Source organism: Bos indicus x Bos taurus, chromosome 2 (assembly GCF_003369695.1).
Source record: "Bos indicus x Bos taurus breed Angus x Brahman F1 hybrid chromosome 2, Bos_hybrid_MaternalHap_v2.0, whole genome shotgun sequence".
In the NCBI taxonomy this organism is placed as follows: domain Eukaryota; kingdom Metazoa; phylum Chordata; class Mammalia; order Artiodactyla; family Bovidae; genus Bos; species Bos indicus x Bos taurus.
Genome location: NC_040077.1, coordinates 34813969 through 34837015, shown reverse-complemented (window position 1 = coordinate 34837015; position 23047 = coordinate 34813969). Strand labels below are relative to the sequence as shown.

The 23047-nt window shown below is 42.5% G+C and overlaps 1 protein-coding gene across 1 annotated transcript; it reads left to right on the top strand.

Annotated features, from left to right (window-relative positions):
- Positions 1-467: 467 nt before the first annotated feature.
- On the top strand, positions 468-10159 carry TBR1 (T-box, brain 1). The gene is made up of 6 exons (XM_027559445.1): positions 468-1570; positions 2177-2331; positions 2687-2808; positions 3385-3543; positions 4476-4537; positions 7628-10159. The coding sequence occupies exons 1-6, from the start codon at positions 879-881 to the stop codon at positions 8484-8486; spliced, it is 2049 nt and encodes a 682-aa protein (XP_027415246.1). The 5' UTR covers positions 468-878; the 3' UTR covers positions 8487-10159.
- The last annotated feature ends 12888 nt before the right edge of the window (positions 10160-23047 follow it).

Sequence of the window (23047 nt, the reverse complement as noted above, 5' to 3'; positions counted from 1 at the left end):
CGAATCTTCCCGAGGTGGGTGGATGGGGTGGCTGAATTGCTTGCTTTTCTCCCCCACGACTCCCCCTTCCCGCTCACTTTCATGGCTGTGGCGCTCAGTAGCAGTGATTTATTTATTTCTGTATGGAGTTAAAAGGGTGTGTGTTGGTGGGGGTGTTCGTTGAGGACACGCAGGACCTGATCACAAAGGACTGGCTCAGGTGTCTTGTGCTTCTGTATTAACTGGAAAAGACAGACTCTGGAACTTTTACAGGGCGAGAAGAGGCCACCGGCTCGCGCTTTGTATACTTTGCACTTGAAATCGTTACATTCAACTGAATATTTGGCTCATTCAGATCCGAAAAGTCTCCTAGCATCGTCGAATTCCCTCCTCCGCCCCTCAGCTCCAAAGGAGGGGGAGGGGGAAGGTAGGAAATGTTTAGTAAATTGCACATCTTTGAATCTTCCTAAAGCAGTGGTCACAAAGCTTAAAGGTGACACAACAGTGCTCACGTAAAACCAACACACATTCCCCACCCCCCTAAACCAACAATAAAATCATCCCCTTCAATTTGCCATGATCGCTGCGACCAGGAGCCAGGTGATTATCCTAATTAATGTCTATCTAATTAAATTACTGTCAGCAGTTAACCAATGGCAGGAGCCGTTTCATCGGCTGCACAAGCAGCAAGATCAAAAGTGAGCCTTTTCTGATTGCTGCATAGTGTCAATTGGCCAATCTCTTCTCCCAGGGAAAAAAAAAAGTAAATCAAACCTTTGAGAAGCATTTGCTGGTTGAAGTGCTTTCTGTCTAGTGAGGGGGTCTGTGGATTTCTAGTTTATGATAAATAGGACTTTAAAAACCAGGGACAGGAGGGCGAGTGTTCAGGTTCTAGAGCTATGCAGCTGGAGCACTGCCTTTCTCCTTCTATCATGCTCTCCAAGAAATTTCTCAATGTGAGCAGCAGCTACCCACATTCAGGCGGATCTGAGCTTGTCTTGCACGATCATCCCATTATCTCGACCACTGACAACCTGGAGAGAAGTTCACCTTTGAAAAAAATTACCAGGGGGATGACGAATCAGTCAGATACAGACAATTTTCCTGACTCCAAGGACTCACCAGGGGACGTCCAGAGAAGTAAACTCTCTCCTGTCTTGGACGGGGTCTCTGAGCTTCGTCACAGTTTCGATGGCTCTGCTGCAGATCGCTACCTCCTCTCTCAGTCCAGCCAGCCACAGTCTGCGGCCACTGCTCCCAGTGCCATGTTCCCGTACCCCGGCCAGCACGGACCGGCTCACCCCGCCTTCTCCATCGGCAGCCCCAGCCGCTACATGGCCCACCACCCGGTCATCACCAACGGAGCCTACAACAGCCTCCTGTCCAACTCCTCACCGCAGGGCTACCCCGCCGCCGGCTACCCCTACCCACAGCAGTACGGCCACTCCTACCAAGGAGCCCCGTTCTACCAGTTCTCCTCCACACAGCCCGGGCTGGTGCCTGGCAAAGCGCAAGTGTACCTGTGCAACAGGCCCCTTTGGCTGAAATTTCACCGGCACCAAACGGAGATGATCATCACCAAACAGGGAAGGTAATGTTACATTCTTGGCTGCCGCTGCTCCAGGCGCGGCCGGGGGGCATGTGTACCCGGGCTGTGACCGCCGCGGCAGCGAGGATTTGGGGTCGGGAGCGGAGTGGAAGGCGCTCTGGCGCGTCCTAGAGTTGGCTGGTGTTGGAAAAACGGAAAGTGGAAGGTATAACCACCGCGGTGATGTCGGGGAGCGGGGCGGGGGGCGGGGGGGTTCCCGCTCTAGAAAGGTGGTCGGAGAGCCAGTCAGTGGCCGGAGAAAGGAAAGAGAGAGAGGGGGAGAGCCCTGGCCTGTGGCCGGGAGATGGGAGGGAGGCATCAATGCCGGATACACCGACAGGTGGAGATTCGGGTCGCCAACCTCGCTTTCCACCTGGGCAGTGATACCTGCCGACTTCCCATTCCAGTTCATCCGCAGATCTCCCAGACTTCAGTCCCTCTTCTTTTTCTCCCCCACCACCCTATTTCCGATCCAGCAAACGTTCGCTCATCGATGCTGAGAGAATAAGTTTTGCTTTGCTATCTGGCGCCGCGATTCTTGCATTTAATCTTTAACATTTATGTTTTTTTTTTCCCCCTTGTTGTCTCCCCCCTCCCTAATTTAAATAGGCGCATGTTTCCTTTTTTAAGTTTTAACATTTCTGGTCTCGATCCCACGGCTCATTACAATATTTTTGTGGATGTGATTTTGGCGGATCCCAATCACTGGAGGTTTCAAGGAGGCAAATGGGTTCCTTGCGGCAAAGCGGACACCAATGTGCAAGGCAAGTCCTTCCAATTAACACGTCTTCCTGACACTTATTTAGGTGAGAATGATTAATTAAAGCCTTTGTGGACTGGCTCGAGCGACTTTTTAAAACGATCGGCCAATGACTTCTAAAAGGAAACTAGGAGGATAGGGGGAGAGACTGAGCGACGAGAAGGGGGAGGATTATGCAAAAGCTATTTTAATCATTCCCAGTTAATAGGAAGAAAGCACGGCCTTATAAAAGCCCAGCTAATGGGCCTTACTGTGGAATAAGGGGTGTGTGTCTATGTATGTGTGTGTGTCCAACGTGGTGAGGAGTTGGGACTGGGCAGTGCCCCGGGCACATGTAAACAACTTGTCTCTTTCTCTAGGAAATCGGGTCTATATGCATCCGGATTCCCCCAACACGGGGGCTCACTGGATGCGTCAAGAAATCTCTTTTGGAAAATTAAAACTTACAAACAACAAAGGAGCGTCCAACAACAATGGGCAGGTCAGTGGCTCAAGCGCTCATTTCTCTCTCTCTCTCACACACACTCACTTATACACACTCGTTCCTGCCTAAGATCCAGTTCATCACTTTAAATTAACATGAGGAACGACACATGTTTCTTTGCTTCATTAAAAATACTTTTAAAAATTCGATTTCCGTCCTCCCAAATTATATTAAGCTACAAAGTTGTTCTTGTTCCCCCTTCCCCCCTCCCTCGCCCAATTACCGAGTTCCCAACCTTCACAAGTACAAATATTTGGTTGATTTTGAGAAGGAAACGCGCAGGATCTGCAGGTTGTGAAAATCTGTGTTGCTCCTTAAAGGAAAATTGGGAGAAGGGCCCTGAGGATTGGGCGGTCGGGTTCGGTTTTCCTCTGGTGCTCGGGCGTTGCGTGCTCCGGTGGAACGGAGACAGGTCTGCTTCCGCCAGCCAGTCACCAGCCGGGCGAGGCCCGCGATCAGTTTCCCGGGGCGGCGGGCTTCTCGCAGACTCCACACGGCCCGCGGCTCACAGCCCCATGCGCGCAGACCGCACTAACGTGCCGCCGGGCGCTTCCCTTTCTTTCCGCCGGACAGATGGTGGTTTTGCAATCCTTGCACAAGTACCAGCCCCGCCTGCATGTAGTGGAAGTGAACGAGGACGGCACGGAGGACACCAGCCAGCCCGGCCGCGTGCAGACGTTCACTTTTCCCGAAACTCAATTCATCGCCGTCACTGCCTACCAGAACACCGATGTAAGGAGGCCTGGGGGCTGGGCGCGCGGCGGGCGACGCAGGCTTCCCCCGGCCCGCGGCGGTACGGGGGGCCATCCCCGGCTCGGGCACCAACATCCGCCACAGCTGGCTCTGCTGTGCCTTTTAAGAGTAGGGCTAGGGGCCTGCTGGGCACCTTCCTTGTATACCTAACCGGTGGGAAAACGCTTCCTATTCGTCTCCGACGCGGGTCACCGGGCCACCTTCAAGGTGACCAGGATTTCTAGAGCCTCTTGGGAATTTTGATTTAGTTTTCAAACATCAGTTTCTGGGTTATCGAAAGAAACGCACATTCATGATTTAAAAACTAAAATAAATCAAATTACTGGGGACTATGGAGTGAGCTTCCTAGCACTCATTTGCAAGTTTGCAAAAACTTATTTTACTACTGTTGATTTGACTACTAGAAGTGATAGTGTTTCTTTTAAAACAGGAAAATAGCATAAATGAAAGATATGCATTTATTTTCAATCAAAACTGATTTCAAGATGCAACTTGTGGGTTCTTCAAGTTGTGTATTAGAAGCAACTAACTTAAAAATATGATGAAGCATTTAAGATAGGCAACATTTTTTAGGAATGAATTCAAGTGCCCCTGAAAAATTTTTGCCTGAGTAAGTGCGTTTACATAACAAGCATTTTTTAAAATGAGCATTTTGAACCAGTTCAGGACAAATGGGAGAGCTAATGGAAAGCTATACTTTAGTTTTAGTCACCATTAATTTAAACATAACTTTCATCATACTTTTTTCACCTTTCCACCCACTCCCTCAAAAATTTCAGTTAGGGAAGCCTTGCTATTTAATAAAATTGTAGGCCTTTAGCCCCTGTAAAAAGTGGCAGATGACATATTCTTAAACACCCTGCTTTGTATAAGAAGTAAAATTATATTAATCTTTTTTTTCTCTTTTCCAGATTACACAACTGAAAATAGATCACAACCCCTTTGCTAAAGGATTTCGGGATAATTATGATACGTAAGTAGTTTTGCACCTTTCTTCTCAAATCTGTGGAATTGGGTTTGGGTCAAAGGTGGATTGTTTTGTACAAGGCTTTTGGAAGCTAGAAAGTGTGAAAACAAAGTTGTTTCCTGGGTTTTCCCTTTCTTTTTTGATGGTCCTCTTCTCTCTGGTGACCTGGCTTGGTACTTCTGTGTTTGGGTCAAAGGTTTCCTCCACCTATTTTTAGCTTTCATATGAATTACAAAGTTGCTGGCGGGGACCCTGGGGCTGGCTGGCTGGGGAAGCTGCCCTGGTTCCCGGTATGGGGAGTTGTGTGTGGTGCTGCAGATGCTCAGCTCAGATTGTCTGTGTCTGAAACCGCCCGATTCTGCCTGAAAGTGCATGTGGCTCTGGCAGTTGTTACAGTCTCCTTGGCATATGTGACTTTTATTTACCCATTTCCAAGTTTTGTGTAATAGCTTTTCCTGTGCAAGTTTACCATGGACTGAATAAAAATGTGCACCCATTACAGGCAAGTTCACGAGCACAGCTGATGGTGCAGTCATTTCAGGCTTTGGGAAGGACCCAGGTGCTGTTGCAGTGTATTATTTATGCTTTGAAAGAAAAATATTTCCTCTTTTATCATTTGTATCTAGGTGTGTTTTAATTAAATGTGCTGGTTTCCTTTTCTTCAGGCCTCCCTTATCTATCTCCATTTCTTGTCTATCAAAATGCTGTCCTCTGGGGGCAACAGTAGGTGTAAACTGAACCCTTGTTCTGGCGTTCTCTCGCTCGGAGGCTCAGAGCCCAGGTACAGTGCCGAGGAGTTCACTAAGAGTTATAGGGCAAGATCTAAATCTGGACTGTGGGGATCCCTTCACTTTTGTCTGACTATAGAAGGAAAGGATACATTAATTTTAATTTCATGGCTTGCATTAAGTGCTGGGGCTAGAACTACAGAGTTGAAGCTATCTTTGATTAGGAATAGATTAAATTTGTGGAGGAGACAAGTGGCTCTCTCCAGGTAGATACCAAACTTCCCTCCTGATATTTTTATAAGAAATTGAAGAGAATCATCAACAGTTATACACTGTAACTATTAAGTTAGTTATACACTATAACTATACAGTTATACACTCTGTCAAGTGTATCCTTCAAAAGTGATCCAAAGGAAGCAAGCCTCGTCAGTATGATTCCCCAGGAAAAAAAGAAAAAAAGAAAGAAAAACTTGGCTACTCTAGTCCTTCCTCACAGTCTAAAAAGGTGGGCTCAGCACAGTGGAAAGCGTGTGGCCCAGGAGACCAGAGATACTGGTCTCTGTACTAGGGGGGTCTTGTAGATTTTGAGCTTTTAATTCTGCTGCGAACATCTGTTCCAAAGCATTTTATTTTGCACAAATCAGTTCGGTAATCCCAAGTGGCTTGGGACCTGGATGGGCATATAAACTGTATCTTTTGCAGATTGTTTTTTTTTTTCTTTTCCTTTTAAATGTGGTGGTAAACAGAGAAGATATTTACACCTTGCTGGTTATGTTCCCTTCCTGCCTCCCTCTACTTGTTCTTATTTGAGACTGGAATTAAGTTTCAGGAGGGAAATTTTGTTCAGTCAGGAAACTGCATCCGAGCAGCCACGGCATAACCCTCATTTGTCCCTCTTCTGCCTGACTTCTGTTGGAAAAGCCACTTCTGTTTGATTCTTAAGTCACTATATATTTATCATAAAAAGCTTCCTTAGCTATGCGAATAGCTGTCTTAGAGATTTATGGCTTAGCATAGAATGGTTTTTGACACTCTTTCCACCTTACCTTGGTTATTTGGGCCTGGCTCACTTTTGGAGAAACAGGGAGAGCAATAAAGAGTTCAGGGGGACCAGGGTGTTTGCTTGGCCACTCACTAGGGAATCTCCTCCCCAAAGTATTGAGGTCTGACAAGACCCCAAAGTATTGAGGTCTGACAAGTTTCTCTTTCAAAACAGTCTGTTGATTAAAGATTAAAACATTTATGTGTGAGCATGTGTGTGATGTGTATGAGAAAATATGTCTACCAATCTTGATCCAGTCTCTGGTTCCTTCTCAATTCTAATGGGATCTTATAGGCCCCTGTGGGGCCTAGAATGAACCTTTGATTATCTTATCTAAGGTAATTTCCAGTAACACAATCACTGTCTGTGGTTGGGCAAGTTATTTAACTTTCCTTTGACTCAATTTCTTCATCTGTAAGGTAGGATAATAATGGTACCTAACTTGGAAAATTGTGATGGTTAAATAATGATCTGTACAGCCCTAGACAAGGGTGCCTGGAACATAGTCAAGTTGTATAAGGATGAGCTGTTACCAGTGGGAGATTCTTGGCGGAGGTTGATAATTGTACTTTTAAGAGTTTGCCCACATTTTTTTTTTAACAGTAACAAATCAAAAGCTGGGGAGAGAAGCTCAAAGAATACTTTTCCTCTGTAAAATAATTTTATTGATTGATGACTTTATTTCCTCGTAGTAATTCTAGTTTGTATGGTTTGGGGGGGGGGGGTGGTTAAAGGAACACACAGGGGAAAACAATAGACAGTAAGTGCCATGGAGGCTTCCAGCAGTAACCCTCGGGTCTCAGAAGACTGTCCAAGGCCAGTCTGATGCTCACTACCAGGGGGGTCCCCGCGTGTGTGTCAGATGGAAGAAAGTGGTCTTAAAAGGGTGGAATGGGTAACCGGTTTAGAAATTTCACTCAGAAATTCTCACCGCAGAAGAAAGGCCCACTGGGCAAAAGCCACCTGAGCCCCCTGGGCAGATCTGCCTCAATGTGAGCACGTATATTGGGGAAGTGGGTGAGCATCCCCTGCTGTGCTCTTCTCTCGGCCCTCGGTGCACTTGGTCAGAGAGCGCAAGAGAGGAGCGAAGCCTTCCTCTTCATCTGTATCAGCTTTAGGTCCCTGAATGGACCAATCGGTTAATTTATAATTTCACGATTTATTTTGGAGAGGATGCAAGTCTGTGACCTTTTGTCTGTCTTTATCCTGGACGGCAGGTTACACGTGGAGAGTGTAGGGGTGGGCGACCAGGGGTGGTCTTCTCTTTAGCGCCCCCGAAAGGACCTTGCGCCACCCTTCGGTTCTCTCTCTCTCCCTCCCTCGCAGGATCTACACCGGCTGCGACATGGACCGTCTGACCCCCTCGCCCAACGACTCCCCGCGCTCGCAGATCGTGCCCGGGGCCCGCTACGCCATGGCCGGGTCTTTCCTGCAGGACCAGTTCGTGAGCAACTACGCCAAGGCCCGTTTCCACCCAGGCGCGGGCGCCGGCCCCGGGCCGGGCACGGACCGCAGCGTGCCGCACACCAACGGGCTGCTGTCGCCGCAGCAGGCCGAGGACCCGGGCGCGCCGTCGCCGCAGCGCTGGTTTGTGACTCCGGCCAACAACCGGCTGGACTTCGCCGCCTCGGCCTACGACACGGCCACGGACTTCGCGGGCAACGCGGCCACGCTGCTCTCGTACGCGGCGGCGGGCGTGAAGGCGCTGCCGCTGCAGGCGGCTGGCTGCACTGGCCGCCCGCTCGGCTACTATGCCGACCCGTCGGGCTGGGGCGCGCGCAGCCCACCGCAGTACTGCGGCGCCAAGTCGGGCTCGGTGCTGCCCTGCTGGCCCAACAGCGCCGCGGCCGCCGCGCGCATGGCCGGCGCCAACCCCTACTTGGGCGAGGAGGCCGAGGGCCTGGCCGCCGAGCGCTCGCCGTTGCCGCCGGGCGCCGCCGAGGACGCCAAGCCCAAGGACCTGTCCGACTCCAGCTGGATCGAGACGCCCTCCTCTATCAAGTCCATCGACTCGAGCGACTCGGGGATTTACGAGCAGGCCAAACGGAGGCGGATCTCGCCCGCCGACACGCCGGTGTCCGAGAGCTCGTCCCCGCTCAAGAGCGAGGTGCTGGCTCAGCGGGACTGCGAGAAGAACTGCGCCAAGGACATAGGCGGCTACTACGGCTTCTACTCGCACAGCTAGGCCGGCCTATGCCCGCCCCGGCCCCGCGCCCCGCCGCGGCCCGGCCCCTGCCGGCTCCTCGCGCCTCTTCCCCTGCGCCTCCTGCTCACGCCCCACCTCGCGCACTCCCTCAGTTTATTTGACCCTCGAACACCGTCTGCAGCGAATTAGTACAGGTCTCCAGAGTGTGATTTTAACTTTTTTTTTTTTTTTTTTGCACAGCAGTTTCTGCAGTTAGCGCACCGACCTTCAACTTGGCTGTAAACCTTTTTGGTTTGCCTACTTACTCTCCTTCTGTGAAGTTATCCTAACAGTTCCCCCCAACTCCCTCGTCTTTTTCTCACCCTCTCCTTGTCTTTCTCCTCATGAAACTCTTCACCTTTAGGAGACCTGGGCAGTCCTGTCAGGCAGCAGCGATTCCGACCCGCCAAGTCTCGGCCTCCCCATTAACCGTAGGATGTTGACTGTAGAACCTGGACCCACCCAGCGCGTCCTTTCTTATCCCCGAGTGGATGGATGGATGGATGGTAGGGATGTTAATAATTCTAGTGGAACAAAGCCTGTGAAATGACTGTATATAGTGTTAATTTATTGTAACGAATGGCTAGTTTTTATTCACATTGTCAAGGCACAAAACCAGTTCACGCTTAAACTTTCTCATTCATTTCTTTTCCTTTTTCTCCAACTCCCCCCGCCCCTGAAAATGTTTTCTTGTGAGATTATTAACAGTATTCTAAGAGGCTCTGGAAACTCGAAAGACTAGATAATGAAGAGTTTCTCACTTCTCCTCAATCCACTGCATGAAATAACTACCCTGTGCCCTACTGCACACCAATAGCTAAGGAGAATCTGATCAAACACCTGTAAAGGATAGGTGTCTGTTCATAGGCAAGTCGATTAAGTGGCATGATGCCTGCAAAGCAAAGTTAACGAGTTACATGTTTTTTCCCCTTTCCTTCTAAATAGAATAGCTCGACATCAGCAATATTATTTTGCCTTATTTGTTTTTCCCCAAAGTGCCAAATCCATTACTGGTCTGTGCAGGTGCCAAATATGCTGACAAACTGTTTCTGAATATCTTTCAGTTCCCCCCTCCACCTTTATATGCTGTAAATCTTTGTAATGAATATTCTACTAATGATATAGATGACTGAATTGTTGGTTAACTATAGTGTAGTCTAGTGAAGATGAATTGTGTGAGTTGTATATTTTACTGCATTTTAGTTTTGAAAATGATTTCCCCGCCACCTAGAAACAGCTGAAATTTGACTTCCTTGGGAAAACACTAGCATTAATGCAAGTAAGACTGTTTATTCCCCCCTCTAAGTCTTGTTATATTTGATAAGGAGCACTGATCCCCCTGAAAATAGATTAGTAGAATTTCTAATGTTGTGTAGCAAACCTATACTTTTTTTTTTGTACTTTAAAACTAATGTGAAATATGCATCATACACAATACTCAATCTAGATTCCAGTCCATTGGGGGGATTTTTTTTCCTAATAGGAATTCAGGGTCTAAACGTGTGTATATTTTGGCTCTTCTGTAAATCTAATGTTGTGATTTTTATATTTGTTTCGTTTTGTCTGTGAACTGAATAATTTATACAAGGACACACTCCATTGAGAAACGTTTTGTTTTTTGCTCGTTTGTATTGTCTGTGTATAACAAGTAAAATAAATCTGGTAAAACTCTATGGTGTTTGAAAGCAGTTTACAGTTTGAAAATTTAATTAGAGGTGATTATTTTTAAGGGCTGAGGAAGAATAGCCTGTCTCTACTCCAATATGGGGCAGTCTGTGTAGTGGGAACTATATCCCATTTTCCTCTTAAATTTGTTAATATACCACTACCAGTAATTACTTTTTTCTGTCTTATTTACAACTACTTAATTCCCTGTGAGTCGAGTTCACTTTGTTACACTCGTTTTTTTTTTTTTTTCCCCCTTCGGGAAAATGTACACGCTTTCTTATATCTGTAAGTAGGAAATAACATGAGCAGGAAATGGAGGGTCTTTAATAAGAAATTAAATATTTATTGAAATTTCACAAAGTCAAGAGGGAGGCTTTCGGCAAGAGAAGTGTGTAATTTAAATGCTTGTCAAAGTAGGCTGTTGACCGCAGCTTTAGTCAGATGTTGAAAATTCCGGTCTTTAAATACAAGGCCTTGGAGTTGTGTGGTGAATCCGTAAATGAAAACAGAGAATGGCCTACATTTCTTGACTGTTTTATTTTGGGGGGATAGGGAGGGGTTGGAGTGGGGAAAGTACTCATAGAACAAACTCATGAAAGGTCGATATTTAACCAGTGAGCTTAAAACTTGCTTTAGGAGGTTATCTGTGGGGCACCACTCCATCTCTTCTACAGTGGACTTCCTGCGCCCATCCAGCCCAAGCCAGGTCTCCATCCCTTGAGAAAAAGTGCAGAAATGTGGATATTCCAGCTGGGAGGGGGCTAGTTGCGTCTTAGTCAAGGGTCCACAGAGCTCTCTTTTACTCTTGTCTCCAGAGAAGGAGATCCAAGAAAGGTGGAAAATGGTTCAGCATTCTTGTTTGGCCTAGGCCAGTCTCAGGTTATGGGGCGAAATTTACCACCATCCAGAGATGGTCCTGTATCCCCTTTGCAATTTGACAGATGAAAAGAGGCTTCAAAGTACCAATTAAAATGAAAATTGGAGGTGGGGAGCGAAACCGATTTGCCTTTCTTGGGTAATTTGGCCACTAGACGGCGTTCCGCCGAGTTTTGTCTGCCACATAGAAAAGCGATGACTGATTTTCCTTTGTGTTTGTTTCTCCCGGATCACACCTAAGAACTAAACAAGAGGACTAAAAGTACAGAACAGGGGGTCTGCGTGGCGAGTTAAGTGGAGCGGTGTATTCTTGTAATCATCCTGTGGCCCTGCGCTCCTTCGACCTCGGTGCCAGCGAGCAGGAGGCGCACGTGCAGTCTGGAGGCCCGGGGGCGCCCAGGTCGAGGGCGAGGGGCTGCCAAGCCGCTAAGGGTTCCGGGGAGTGAGCCTGGAGGTCGGGGCACGGCGCCGGGCCAGGCCCGCCACCCTGGGGCCAGAGTCACCGCGAGCAAAGGAGTCGGTGTCATGTGCGGAAACGAAGCTCTTAGAAGCCGAGGATAGATTTCACAGGAACGTAGTGCCTTGTACTGAAAGACGCACTTAGCTGCTATTAGGAAGTACTTAAAAAAATTGGGGAGGTCGTTTCCCTTGCAGCTCTGCACCATCTGCTGTGTGGACTGAGTCAGCGTGAGGTAAATTTGCAGCTCCGCGCTCCTCTCGGAGGCAGTGTGCTTTTCTGTCCCTTTCAAGCATGATCGTTTCTCCTGGCTTACAAGGAGTCTTGGGTGTCTAGTGAAGTGACACTGTCAGTGTGTCTGAGAAGCTGCTGCTGTTTCAAGGAAATCAGAGCGTTTTGGGGGAGGGCCTGCGGGAACCAGAGTTCGCGTCCCGGGTTAGATTTCGAGTTGCCTTTTTATCTCCCTGAGGGTAGGAGTCAGGGTAGGGACGGAGAAGGATGACGAATCCTCCCCGTAAACTGCAGATTTTCTGTTTTCAAAAGTGGCTTTTCAAAAAGAGGAAGAAAAAAAGACGAGCGTGCGGCTCTTTATTCTGGCTCAAGCCTTCCCGCCACTCGCGTCGCGCGCCATCTTAACTCCTTGCCCACCAGCAGCTTGGGGCCGAGCGCGGCGGGCCGGCGCCGCTGGAGCCCAGAGATGCTGCGCCCTAGGTGCCTCACCTTGGGGCCGAAGCCGCGGGGTCAGGGCAGCCGACTGGCGGGCACTGAGCGCGCTGTGATCGAGGGCATTCGGGAGCCCAGGCCGGCGGGGACGGACGACCGCACGAGCTCGGCCGGCCTGCGGCGGCTCCGAAGGCCTGGTCCCGCCGCTGAGCCTGGGCCCAGGCTCTCTGGCTTCGCCGTTGGGTGGGCGCACGGCTCTCTTCTGGCTGTTCCAGCCGCGGGTTCCAGGCCGCGAGTCCAGACAGGGATCCAGGCCGCGGGTCTAGACAGGGGGCCCAGCGCGGTTCTCCTGTTCTTTCAAGAGCCTGGTCCAGCGTGGCTCCCGGCCTCGTCTCTAGCCTTGGGTGCGGCCCTCCTGAGCATGTGGCTCCGCCAGAACCAAGCCAGGCAACCTACTAGGATTTAGGACATGGAAGCCTTTTTAGGCCTAGGAGAAATTTACTGGGTTTGTTTAAAAAAAATCAGGTCGTTTCTGACTCTTTAGGACTGACTTACATCTCCCGAGCTCTTAAAATGTTGTAATTTAGGGTCTACAGAGAACTTTATGAACCTCCTTCCCTCCTGAACTTACATTTTCTTATAAATCCTGCTGTTAAAACTGGTTTACTTAGGACCCACTTTTTTTTTTTTTTTTTTTGGTGATGTTAAGTATCTATTCTTTTAGTACTGAAGCCTTCAGGGATGTTGTACTTTCTGTTTAGGGTTCAGGCTTGGAAAAAAAGCCTTGTTAAATAGATGTCGTTACATTCCTGGAGAATGTAAAATGCATTGTAGCAATATTTTACAAGGTACTTGTGTCCATAGTGATTTTATAAAATACTCTGCTTGTCCTCTGGTGCAGCCCCTTTTCTGTCTGTATATGAGTTCTTTTATCATGTATGTTTTAACCATGGAGATGGGAAAAATCACAGAGCTTATGATCTTTTGTGAAAACAGACCAGTCTAGGTCCCCCAAAGGAAACAGTATCAATTATTTTTATTTATAGAATTAAAACAAAAAAACTTACTTTGAAGAAGTCAGCAGCTTTAAAGACCAATGATAAGAATTCAGTTTTTAAGATATTTAATTTACTCTGGTGTGTGGGCAATTGCTTGGTTAATTTTAATATTTTAAAAAGTGTTCTTAATATCAGTAGAATCAATCTTTTAAAAGGTGGCTGAGAATTTTTAAGCAAGTTGAATTTGTATGATTTGTTGAATTTACAATCTGAGTGCAAGATTTACTTTTGGGCAGTTAGATTTTCTTTTGCCAGAACAATATACGTTTCTCAAGGAAGACAGAAACAAAGTAGGCAGGATTTTAGACATTGCATTATACTTGATTTAATTCTGTTGCTTTGAGATTTGTGTCTTCCTGGTTCTGGTCTTCAGCTTGTAAATTAGATTGCAGCATATTTAAAAATATATTCACTTGAAAGAAAACCCCACTGCTTTCACAATAAAGTAAACTTGATGGTGTACAAGTCACTGGTCTCATCTGAGATGATTATATCTGCCTTGCATGTATTTTACACCCACAGTATGGTTTGCAGCAGTGTTCAAGGCATAGCGTGAAAAATTTGATTTGAATAGTTCCATTAAAGCAATGAAAAAAAAACCAAACCATGGCTTAATAGACCTTCTAGTGATAGCTCCCCCTCTTACTATGCTAACTCTGAAATAAATATGTGATCTAGTATTAGGAACATAGCATTTATAAGACCCTTGCTGGTAATATTTAATTTAATAAACATACAAACTGTGACATTATTAATGCGATGAAGCTTGTACCACAAGCTGATTCTTTCAGGTTGTTTGACGTATTACTTATCACTAGATTCCTTATAAACATATGCTGTGATTTATAACTGGAACTTTAAAGTTATTTTGGATTTTAACTCTGAAAATACCTATATGACAAGGTACTCTTTACATATATAAATCATTTATATTTGTATATCTTGGCAAACCTTTTGAGGAAGAAGAGGAAATTTATGAAGGGAGAGCATCTCTAGGGCTATATCTCTGGTTATTTTAGCTAATATGGTTATTTTGTTCAACTATAGTAGGAAAAATATAAGATTAAGTTTTGGGGCAAGAGTTATACTTATTTAGTATATGAATGTCTTGCCTGGGAAATCTCATGGACAGAGGAGCTTAGTGGGCTACAGTCCATGGGGTTGCAAAAGAGTTGGACATGACTTCGTGACTGAATAACAACAAAAACATGTCATATATGTGTGTTATATATGTATTCAGATACACACTTGAGTTTCAAGAAATGGCAAATTAATGGAACTTTCTGATTGAAAGGATCTTCCTAGCTCACATTTCAACTTTTAAGATGTATTTGTCTTTTATTTTGTCATTCCTAGTATGAAGGGGAAGGCATTTTTCAATCTTAGGATAATTCAGAAGCAATTTTTTGGTTCTCGGTTAATTCAGTCTCATCTTAAAAGTTCAAATTTAGCAAAGCACATGTTCCCTTGTTCATGCCAAGTGTGATAAAAACTAGTCGAAAAATAAAACTATTGCAAACAAGTAGAGCACTGCACTTCACTGCATTCTGTACAGGCCGCATCATTTCCAGGTCTGATGTCACTGCCTACTGGGCTGCCATTTGTGGGTACAAGTAAGGCAGCCTTTAGAAGTTGATAGAAGGAACTGATGTTTCAGATATGTGTGTCTGAACTGTGTTTGTGTGTTTTAAATATCCTTTTGAATAGTGATATGCACACTTGTGAGCATTCAAACATTTGCCATCTTCTATCAACAAAAGGTTATTCTTTATAGGCTCCAGGATGTTTTTCTCACTCTGCATTGGGAGCTCTTTTCTGTGTATCTAAAACGAATTAGAAAAATCATCTCTCCCACTTTGTAATATAGTCAAATTATAGACTATTCTGGGTAATTATAACTTCTTAATAGTTTAATCTTTCTGTTTACAATATTAGGCTATCACATATATATTTTAACATCCTTGAACTTCAGTGGATGAAACCCGTGTTATATAGATTCAGTTTAGGCCATCTGCAATCATCAGTGATATTTTATGAGAGCTTCTCAGTTATTATATGGATTTCTATTATTTTGAATAGCTCACTCAGGAATTTACAAAAGGTGAAACTGTTATTTCAAATAAAAAATGTTTCAAAGGTGGTTAGTGCTTTTATAGCCTGATTTGTTTATTTACCTAAAATTTTATGATATTGTATGTAATTTTGTCAGATAATAGCAATGTTTACTATTCAGCACCATCCCGAGAAAATAGAAGCTGTAATTAGGACTCACCCTTTCCTTTCACAGTTTACCTGCCACAGAATGCTATATATTTTGTTCAAATGAAACTTTTTCCTACCTCTGTCTTGATTTGCTATGTATATATGTGTTTAATATATATGTATGTGTATATGTATATACATTAATGACTGCATTCTAAATAATTTTTAGAGCTCACTCACCTTTGGGATTGACTCTTAATTTATACTCATATTCTGCTTTGTTCCTGTGAAGAAAGTCAAAGAAACATACTGACTTCCTCCTCAACAAATTTGTTCTTTCCTCCTCCAACTCTGCTGTCTTTCTGACACTCATTTTGCCCTTGTTGACTCTCTTGCCAACAACTTTTTTTAAAAAAACTTACTCTTCCTTCTCATGCTACCACCCTAAACCTGAATCTTGATAAAATCTATGCCTGATTCAGCAGAGTTTATTTCAGATCAGAATGTTTATCCTTTCCCCAAAAGCAGTTGTAAAGTTTTCAGGACAAATATCAGATACAATTTGTCTTTTTATTTAACTTCACCCCCATTGGGTTTTTTGTTTTTTAATTTTGTGCTTTTTTGTTTATTTATAATCACTTCTCTCAATATTCACTTTATTATCTGGGCTTTTTTGTGAAAGGACAATATTTTTCTTTTATTGGTATTTCTGTGTTCTTTATCTTGAATTCTTAGCTATGTGAGGCACTCCATTCCCCCTGCTTTCTTTTGTACTTCGGACCCATCTTTCAATGCTTTCTTTGATCCTTTTCAATTCAGCTTCCTTATTTGCACAGACATTAAAATCTTTCTTACTACATTTACCAGTGTGCCCTTAACCAAATGTAATGACCTTGTTACAGACTAATCTTTATTGTCTTAGCTGTTTAAAAATCATAATTAGCCCTTTGGGTGATTCAGAATCACAGATTCTGCAACTCCTTCACTTGCCCTTCCTTCCTCCAGCTTTTCTTTCATGGGTCTCTATGCTTGCTTGTTTATTTATGCAGTTCCTAGGTTTGCTCTTCACAGAATGTGCCCTCAAATACCTCTTCTAAGGAAACTTGCTGGACACATGTTATGGCAGAATGAGGTGAGAAAAAGATCTAGTACTAGTTTTCTAATATATACCTTCCACCCATTGCCTAAAAACCTGCACCTACTTCATGGTTTCTTATTTCATGTAGCCTGATACATTTTAATTGACATTCTAAATCTTTCTATTTGTCCTTCCCTGAACCATCTGATATAGACTCATGTTCTCTTGCCCTTAAGTTGAACTGGATGAAGATTAAAATGTATTTAAAAGATTTAATTTTTCTTAGTTGATATTAACATAGCCCATTAAGGAGATGGGAACGTGAAGTGTATGTGCCAGAACCGTTAAGGAGGAAGGCTTTTTAAAAAAAATGACTATACAACTATGTGTACTGTATCTTATTAATGACATCACTATCAGCCCTTTCTCTGCATAGTTACAAGAAATAAAGTACCAAACCGAAGAGGTTCAGGCCTTATAGATCATGAGAAACAGTTCTACTTGCATAACCACTTTTTAGGAAACTCTTTGCTCCAGAGTTTAAAGTTACACAGATTTTAAATTTCATTTTCAATTCTTTTTACAGATTCTTTACAGTAATCTTTAAAAATATAAATGTGTTAGTCTCTGTGTGTCTGTGTATGACACCATAATGAAACTAGAGAACAAGAACGTAAAATTGAGAATAGTGAGTGGGAATTTCTGACAGTCCTTTCATCCTGCAGTCCTAGATAGTGTCATAATTGTGTGCTTTTTTTGAGGATCTCTTATTGGAACCTGAATACTTAATAATCTCCTATCTATGAAAATAATTCTATACCTCTGAGCACTAGAGACAAGAGCCTTTAAATTATTACTTAATTTGCACACAGTATACTTTGCGTTTGAGTACAAAGTTTGCGTGAATATCACCGTATCAATGGAATGTTCACATAATATGACTGAAAATCTGTAGCTGTTGCCAAGGCAATTTAGTATGTGAAATACCTGCCTTAAATTGTTTTTTTGTAAATATAGGTTTCAGGTTTCGGAGGAACCTGACTTTTAAGGTACATTAGAAAACACCGGACGCAAGACCTTCTATTTTTATGATTTTCAGTATCCTCATTTGTAAAATGAAGTGATAAGCAAATCTGTATCTTCCAGTTATATAAAGAATTTAGCTTTTTTGTGGACCTCTGATTTTCCATGCAGTTTGAGTTCACATGTTCTAAGCTACAGTAGAACAATCTCTAGAGCAGTGGCTTTTAAAGTTTTTAAACTGTGAGTCACAGTTTAAATGGGTCTTCCCTGGTGGCTCAGTAGGTAAAGAATCTGCCTGCAATTCAGGAGACCCTGGTTTCATCCCTGGATTGGGAACATATCCTGCAGTAGGAAATGGCAACTCACTCCAATATTCTTGCCTGGAAAATCCCATGGACAGAGAAGCCTGGAGGGCCATCGTCCTTGGAGTCGCTAGAGTCAACATGACTTGGTGACTAAACCATCACCACAGTAAGAAATAAATACTCAACACAAGTTTCACAAAACTTTTTCCTTTACCACATTCAACACTCTGATATTTTTTCTTTTATGTTAAACTTTGTTGAAAAGAAACTTTGGTTATGACCTAGTAAATTTGACAGTGACTTGAGGTTTGAGAAACATTGCCTTAGTGATAGTGTTAACTTTACTAGCATGTAATGTCCTGTTTCCTCTTCTATCTATTTTAATATTTCATTTCTAGAATGGCAGATTATATATATTAGCAAAATAGAATCACTTTTTGTTTAATAACCTACTTGAATATATATGATAAAGGATGTTTTGATATAAAAATCAAGAGACTTGTCATTTACAATATTCTTTCCATTATGATCTGCAATTAAAAAAATTAAGTTCTTTCTCTTTGAGATTGCTAAACTTTATTTAAATCTTAACTTTTAACATTTTTGGCATTTAACAATTCTCTCTCTCTTCAATACACAATGGAGAAGGAAATGGCAACCCACTCCAGTATTCTTGCCTGGAAAATCCCATGGATGGAGGAGCCTGGCAATCTATAGTCTGTGGGGTTGCAGAGAGTCGGACATGCCTGAGCGACTTCACAAGCAAGCCAATACACAAACATACTTACTGTAAGCGTATTGATTTATTGAAATCAAAGTCACTTCTAGTCTTTGAAATAAACAGGCCTATATCTGCTGGTGTGGTTCTTTGTAGGGACTATCTCTTGCCCTTTTTTGACATGGATGGAGGAAGAGGCTCTCAGCATCTCATACCTTTACATCAGTGTTTTCACATTTGAATCATCAAGGGAACTTTTAGAAATTCTGTTTTCTGGGTTTGCACTACATCCCAAATAAATCAGAGTATGAGTGTTTGGTGGTCAGAGCTAGGCAGCAGTGTTTTTAAAAGATTGCTTGGTGATTCCAACGTGCAGCAAAATCTGGAACCACTCCTGTAGGATTTTTTGTTTGTCTGTTTTTATTAAAATGAAAGAAAAGGTAGAACATTTTTCTTTTTTAAATTTAACAGCTATTAACCACAGTGGCAAACTATGTCCATTGTAATTTCATACCTAGGGACTCTGATGATGGCAACTTTCCTAAAAATAGAAGTAAGTTCATAAGATTTAAAAATAACTTTTCAAATAACTTTCTTTTTTTTTTTTTTTTTTTTTATAAAATGCTGACGGTATGGTCATGTTTTAGAACAGGCAGTTTTTCACCTTGACTGTAAGAGAAGAGCAACCTGGAGAATAAGGTCTTCTCAATTTCTATGTAGAAGAAGCATTTGTACTTCCCCTCCAGCTTATCTTGATTAAAACGTGGTGATCAGTCCTGTCTCTGGAACCTCTACAGACATCCATAAGGTAGCTTTTCTCCAGATATACTGAAATCGGAAGGTTGTCCGGAAGTACTGCGTGTTTGACATCTGATGTCATTCTCAAAAGAATAAATGCCACAGTATCTAGAATAGTTCTAATCCATGGAACAAATGCAGGATTCGAGGGGGGGAATTCACTATAGCCATGCCAGCCATTTATCATTTTTCTATTCAGTTATAGAGGGATTACCTCCAAAATGTACTAGATGGAAAAATTTCTTACCCTTAATATAGGCCAGATACCAGCAGCTTACTCAGATAGCTTCATAGTTCATGGCAACCTCCCAAGTCATTCATTTTTAAGTGGTTGCATCCATTTGAGTCATGATGAGAACATCACCCAGCAAACTGAGTCATAAGTTAATTTACATATTTGAGAAGTTGTATTCTGTATATTGCAATAGAAATATCACCTAAATTTTGTATTTTTGTTTCATTCAGATTCAAAATCCACGAAAGTATGGAAGGTTATTATTTTCTGTTATTGTCTTTAGGAATAGTAAGTTTGAATTGACCTGTTTGGGTTTACATAATATTTATATATTGGAGCATTATATCATAACTAGCAGATAAGATGAAATGATATCTGTTCATTTGCTGAGAAATGTAATTTAGGATATATAAATTCATCAGCTCTAGGACTAAAAATAGTTAAAACCCAGAAGGTTAAAAGGAAAAAGCTTGATTAAATATATTTTGGGTTTCCTAAACTTAAAGTATTAGAAAAATTATAGTTTTTGTTATATACAAACAATGCAATTTGTTCAGTCTTTAGAAGTCTTGAGGTTCTGGGATTTAAAAATAAAAGAGAACCACAGCAATGAGGAAAGTTAAAGTTATTGATTCTACTTATTTTTTTACACTGCCTACTACCCACCTCTCCAAATGCAATATTTCATCTGTGCTAGAATTAAGTATTTATTAATGTTCAAGAACTAGGCAGTCATCTGACCATGCCTTATTATAGCTCACTCCTAAATTTAGAAGTGTTTCCAGATTGAAAAATGGTAAAGGGAATAGAGAACAAATGCACAGTTTTTAGTTTACTCCTTGTTTTGGATTTTATATATTTTTTGAAGCTAGATTTTATTATCCTTAGCAGACTGTATTGAGCTTTTTGAGAGAGTGAGGTAAAATTGTGTTAGAATTTTTTGAGATCGGAAGGTTTTATTTGTATAAATATATTTCTTTTGTTTAATTGGCATACTTTCTAGAAATGATATATAGTCAATTTTTTAAAATTCAGACATTTCCTATTTCTGAATTATCTGTGTACATTGCTTCTCACTTGCTTCCATCTGCCAGTCTTTTGATTACTTTTACTCCTTATTTTTACTCGATAAGAAAAAAGGGAAGTTTATGGTAAAAAATGAAATCTGTTTATCAGTGGATGCAATTTGGCAAGAAGGAGGATACAAATATTTCTAAGATGAAATCTTCAGACTAATGGATTTTATTTATTCTTGCTCTTTTTGCAGTCTTAAACTACAATTAAAGGTTTTAGTTTATTTTTATTGCAGACTGAAAGCAACATTGTAATAGTTCATTTCATAAAAACCCTAGTGAATATGTACTTCAAGAGTTGTGAACTCTTTAACATGAATGCCTGAACCAAAGCTCAGGATTTCTCTACCATTATTTCAAAAGCCTCTCTGATAGATCTCCAGACCAGTTGTCTGAATGCTCCTCTTTTTTCTCTATGGATTGCCAGTTGAAAGATGAATTATAATGGACAATGGTACACGCTCATTTCCATTATGAGTTATGAACAGTGGCACACCCCCATGTCTCTGTATACAGTTACTATAGTTTAGATAAATTTTCTTTCTCTTCTACCACTCTTTTGTGTTCACAACTTTGAGAAATGATAAGTAGCTCCTCTCCACAGAAAGACTGGGGACTCTTCAGTTAAGGTAGGAGAAGGTGATGGCACCCCACTCCAGTACTGTTGCCTGGAAAATCCCATGGATGGAGGAGCCTGGTAGGCTGCCGTCCATGGGGTCCCAAAGAGTCGGACACGACTGAGCGACTTCACTTTCACTTTTCATTTTCATGCATTGGAGAAGGAAATGGCAACCCACTCCAGTGTTCTTGCCTGGAGAATCCCAGGGACAGGAGCCTGGTGGGCTGCCGTCCATGGGGTCACATACAGTCGGACATGACTGAAGTCACTTAGTAGCAGCAGCAGCAGCAGTTAAGTTAAAACTGATACAATAATAACTTTTTATGTTGATCTGAGTATTTTAACATAGCAAGCCCTTGTTGATTGCTTATTATGATAGAGGCTTAGATATAGGCACCATGGAAAATGTAGGATGAATCAAATATGGATTATCTGTGACTTGTGAAATACTATATTGCATGATAAAAAGTGGTGAGTGATGAATTCCAGAAGAGAAGCACAGGTAGAATCCTTTGGGACCATAGAAGAAAATGTGATTACAAATCTAGCTGGGGGAATCATGAAAGGCTTTTTGGGTATGTTACTTGTTGAGCTTGGATTTGCAGAAGTCAGGAGTTGCAAAGACATTCTGAAAAGGAAAAAAAAAGTCTTAGGCCAAGTGTAGGAGGTAGAGAAGCAGAAGCCTATTTGGAAATAGGTGATAGATTTGATGCTTAGGACATAAGTATAGAGAAGGTAATAGACTGGTAAGTTTGGAAAGACCCAGTGCCATAAAATGGATCATCTTGATGCAACACCTTGAGTCTTGCTGCTGCTAAGTCACTTCAGTCGTGTCTGACTCTGTGTGGCCCCATAGATGGCAGCCACCAGGCTCCCCCGTCCCTGGGATTCTCCAGGCAAGAACACTGGAGTGGCTTGCCATTTCCTTCTCCAATGCATGAAAGTGAAAAGTGAAAGTGAAGTCACTCAGTCGTGTCTGCCTCTTAGCGACCCCGTGGACTGCAGCCTACCAGGATCCTCCATCCATGGCATTTTCCAGGCAAGAGTACTGGAGTGGGGTGCCATTGCCTTCTCCAGACCTTGAGTCTTAGGTTAAGACAAACAGGGCTTCTGATTAAATGAAAATAACTCAATTTTATTAAATTTAACCGACTTTTTACAATGAATTCCATTAGAAGAAACCATGTTGTGCTGTTGGCACAACTTAAATTGTTCATTTAATATTTTAAGGCTGTATTTCTAAATCAGCACATGATTGCATTCTCCTAACATCTTTACTATTAATATTATATGGGTAAATTATATCTGGCTTAACTAGTCCTTACTGATACACATGTAGTTGTTACTGGGTTTTTTTATTGTAAAAAATGCTACGTTATACGTTTATCTCTGTGAACTGGTATAAGATATCTATTTGGTAAGTTTCTAAAAGTGGAATTTCTGGGCTAAAGGCTGTTTCAATTTACAGTTACTCCATCGGTATATGAGATTTTATTTTCTCACCCACTTACCAATCCCAACTGTGTCAGTCGACGTAATTAAAATTTTGACTGTATTGATGAAATTAAAAATTGACATCTAAAATAGGGAGGTATTCACTAGCTACAGAAAATGTAATTTTGGAGGCTGTGTAATCTTGGGATAATGGATGCTGTGACAGTTTAAGAGAAAATTTATAGGAATAATATGTGCCTTTCTAGGTTGTTTAAGTTTTGGGAGGAAAATATATTATTTTCATTTTAAAACAAGCTGAATATTTTAAAGGTAGAATTTGGTATTTATATGATT